Source organism: Mytilus edulis, chromosome 9, assembly GCF_963676685.1.
Source record: "Mytilus edulis chromosome 9, xbMytEdul2.2, whole genome shotgun sequence".
Lineage (NCBI taxonomy): Eukaryota > Metazoa > Mollusca > Bivalvia > Mytilida > Mytilidae > Mytilus > Mytilus edulis.
The window spans coordinates 73,980,982-73,985,405 of record NC_092352.1 but is presented as its reverse complement, the minus strand read 5'-3'; the positions used below and the strand labels follow the sequence as shown (position 1 = coordinate 73,985,405).

Here is a 4,424-nt window from a genome sequence, read left to right as displayed (position 1 = left end):
CGTGCGGTAAACAATCAAATGCTTTAGATAGATCCATCAAAATTGCAGCAATAAATTTGTTCTCGTCCAGAGCTTTTTCCAGTCTTCTATTATTTTAATAAGTGTAGTTTGGCAACCAAAACCTGATCTAAATGCCGAAAGAAAAGGATGAAAATGTTTATTTAAGAATTCAATTAGTTGGTCATGTATAGCTCTTTCATAAATTTTAGAAATACATGGTAACACACTTACAGGTCTATAGTTTTCTTTATCAAGAGAGTTATTCTTTTTAAAAAGTGGGGAAACCTGAGCAGTTTTAAGATTATCAGGAAAAATTGAGCTTTCAATTGATTTATTTAGTAAGATTTTCATAGGATTTGATATTACTGGCTGTGGCAATTTTATAATTTTTGGTGAAATATTGTCATATATATCCAGTGGCTTTTCTTGTATTTAACCTATTTATTTGTTTACTCACAAACTCTTCTGTTACAGGTTTAAAATTCAACTCATTATAATCATTTTTATTTTCTTCAATTTTTATTATACTTGGATGATTTCTGTCTTTTTTAATGTTTTTATCTCCTATATCTTTAGCCACATTTATGAAAAAAATGATAGAACGGCGGACCAGTTTATATCGATCACTACATTAACCTCGAAAGGTGTAGAGAATCGGAGACGGTAAGGGCTTGAATTATTCGAGTTAACAAATCTCTCATTCTTGTATTTCTCATAATAGCAAAGATACTGTTTTCATTTATAAGAAGAAGAAAAAAACAATTGATACAGCGGTTTCCATCTAAATAAATTTCATGAAATATATCAGAGACATATAATACGTGTCTCTGGATATATCATATTGTTGATCGACATGAAAACCTAGAACACAACAAAAAAAAAAAAAAAAATCCAATGTTTAAAAAAAAAAATCCATAATACTATTATCACGAATACAGTATATATAGTAATCTAAAGTTCAAATTTGTAAAATCAATGAAATGTTCTGACAACTTTAAAATATTCAACACTGGTAATTTTACCTTTAAAAGCTCTAATAACTGTGCATAAGCAAAAATTAATGAATACTTTTTTAATGACCCAGTCTCGTATTCTGCCTTGACATGCCAAAACATTAAATACAATTTGCAAAATTCTTGTATCAAACTCATTTTAAATGAGACGATTGTTTGAAATAATCAGCGTTGGAATGTTTTCACAAGTAATTCTCGTGTTTGGATAATTGAGATCTTCGGATTGAAAAATTATTAATAAGCTATCTATAGAGTAATTGATCAACTCATAAATATGAGAAGACATGTCGAAGAGATCATTTAGCCCCAAAAATGTATTTAAAAGACCAACTTTGTCAATCAGAAATCACATTCTTTATAAATCTATTTAAGTAAAAATATATAGCTATACTTTGTTTTGTATACTGAGTCAATTTTAAATTCAATATGGACACGATGAAGTACGAGTTCGATGCCAGTTATTCAATCTCTCCAGCATCAAGCAGCTTTAGAAGTCATTGTACTGCAGATTCAGTTTCATCATCGATGTCTATATCACGACCTGGCAGTTTATCGGAGTATGAATTTGAAAATTACGACGTTTTCGATGCAGCATCTCTTGTAGAAAAGCTAGACTTTAATAATATTTCTCCAGACACTAAAACAAAAGGACTACCTAAACCTGGTTTTTCGGGAGCTGAAAATCCTCCAAAGAGGAAACGATACAACAAGTCTCGTCGACTTGATAGGAGTCCAGCTCTTGTAGAGAAGATCAAGAAAACCCGCAGATCAAAAGCTAATGACAGAGAACGTAACCGTATGCACGGACTTAACGATGCTTTAGAGAGTCTCCGATCCATACTACCCGTCAATCCTGGTGAAAACAAACTCTCAAAGATAGAGACACTCCGAATGGCACACAACTATATATGGATGTTATCACAGACCTTGGACATGATGGATAAAGCTCCACAAAACTATGTTGCCGTGACGGATAACGAAAAAGTGCCTTCAATTGACAACTCCACAAATAGTGCTATAATACAAGAATCTTCATTTGAGTGTGAAGTTCAACAAATCGCATATCAGACATCATCACCAGTGGCAAGTATTCAAGAAAACCATTTTCAAAACTGCTTCCAGGCCCAACATCATCATGACATGTATGCTGTAACACTTAGTCCAGATACCCCATATGTTCCCGGAAATACAGATACACCAGTCGGATTTTCAGAGTCATTTTCGCCTATCTCCTCATCGTCGCCAGCTTTTGTCACTCATCAAAGCACACCAACATCACATATTGCGAAAAACATGTTGTATCCGTCTTTCGGATTTACAAGTTATAATGAACAATCATTTAATTGGAATTGTATTTATCAAAGACCACAGCCTGGAAGCCCTATTGAATACTCAGACACTTCTGACGGATTTGCATACGAGATGTTTCCTTGAAATATACTCGGAAATGTACATCTAAAAAATAGTGCTATGTTGTGTTAAGAAGATTTTTTCTCTTACAACACGTGATATATATGCGTTTCCTAATAATAAATTATTTCAATTTTGTACATTTTATGTATTATTTCATTTTTGGCCAAACAGTTATCCAGCGTATCTAATCAATGTCGAGTACTAGTATATGGGCTCCGGTCCCTGCCAAAAAGATGGACTAGGCTACATGTATATTCTCATCCCCTATTCACAACGGAAAATGTGATAAGACCAAATATTTAACAACCACAGAACAGCAAACAATGACAATACATGTACAGCAGCATCCTTCGACAGATGACGCTTAAGGACATAAAGAAAAAAATCTGACCATAAAACAACGAAACATTTTAAGTTAAACAACAATTGCACGTAACTTGAAGGAACAAGTTACAACCCTTTTTTAAGTGTAAGCCCGAACCTTGGCGAGGCCTGGGTCGGAAGGCCTCCAGCGGCTAAAGTACATGGGACCTCCGGCTAGAGGCGGAACCCCCGAAAGCCCACGTGTTATCGTAAAAGAAGATATAATTTCTGTAATTCAAAATTCATCAATAGCAACATACTTGGTCGGTTCAGAACGAAACTTTACTACATAGAGATGATTTCAATTTCCCAGCCGTGAACTTTTCATTTATATGTAGCAACATTCCAGTAGATTCTTGCTGTATTTATATAAAGACTGAGTATATATCTCCCAGTTGACACGATATTTCAGAACTTGTTTTTCCGATAATGATTTTTTTAAAGAGGTTCCTACATACAAGGAAGCTTTTAAACCAATAGCTCCAAGTGGTGAAGTTATTATCATGCCTTCTAAAATTTTAAGAGTTAGTTGACTATTTCACAGATGGCGACGGACATGTTTCATTGTTGTAATTACAATTCAGTCCTTTTTTCCTCCAAATTGACTTATCATCGAGCTTTGACTGACTTACAAGAGCAATTAACACGACGGGTTAATACCACATGTGGAACAGGATATGCTTAACCTTCTGGAGTACCTGAGATCCCAAGTTTTACGTGGGGTTCGTCTTACCTGCCTAGTCTTTATTTTTCTATGTTGTCGTTTAAGATGTACTGTTGTTTAGATTTTAAAATGGTATCGTCTGTTTGTTTTCAACTGATGGGTTGGAATATCCCTCTGATATTATCGCCTCTTTTTTTAAATTTGATTTGGGGATTTTTATAAGTTGATTTTACTGATTATGTTGATTTTGATTTGAAATCTAATGGTACCGTACTTTGTTTTAGCGAAAAATATTAAAACCAGTTGAGAATTTGTTTAAAGTCATATGAAACGAGTGACTGGTGAAAAATAATGTTTATCCAATTCTTGAACCAATGCATGTATAGAAGAAGAAGATGCTTTATTTACATAAAATGGGCTCACAAGGAGCATAATATAATATCATTATAATATTATTCTTTTACAAATATAATAAACCATACAGTAGTAATTCAGTGGTTGTCGTTTGTTTATGTGTTACATATTTGTTTTTCGTTCATTTTTTTTACATAAATAAGGCCGTTAGTTTTCTCGTTTGAATTGTTTTACATTGTCTTATCGGGGCCTATTATAGCTGACTATGCGGTATGGGCTTTGCTCATTGTTGAAGGCCGTACGGTGACCTATAGTTGTTAATGTCTGTGTCATTTTGGTCTTTTGTGGATAGTTGTCTCATTGGCAATCATACCACATCTTCTTTTTTTTTTTTTATAGTATACATAGTTACAAACACAAATAAGAAACAACAGTTTTCATATATTAGTATATATATATATATAGGAGTATATATAAAAACTTCGTCTCGGGCACACCTCTAGAAAGTAACAAAAAAGAATACTGTGAGTAGGCTAAATATATCTAGCTGAACTGCAGGAGGCACCAAGGGACGGTGCTATATGGCATGGTGGGTGTATATATCATAAACTTAGTCT

General features: G+C 33.7%; 1 protein-coding gene across 1 annotated transcript; it reads left to right on the top strand.

Moving 5' to 3' along the window:
- The first annotated feature begins 1,439 nt into the window (after positions 1-1,439).
- On the top strand, positions 1,440-2,447 carry LOC139490178 (neurogenic differentiation factor 4-like). Its single transcript, XM_071277027.1, has one exon. The coding sequence runs from the start codon at positions 1,440-1,442 to the stop codon at positions 2,445-2,447; it is 1,008 nt and encodes a 335-aa protein (XP_071133128.1).
- The last annotated feature ends 1,977 nt before the right edge of the window (positions 2,448-4,424 follow it).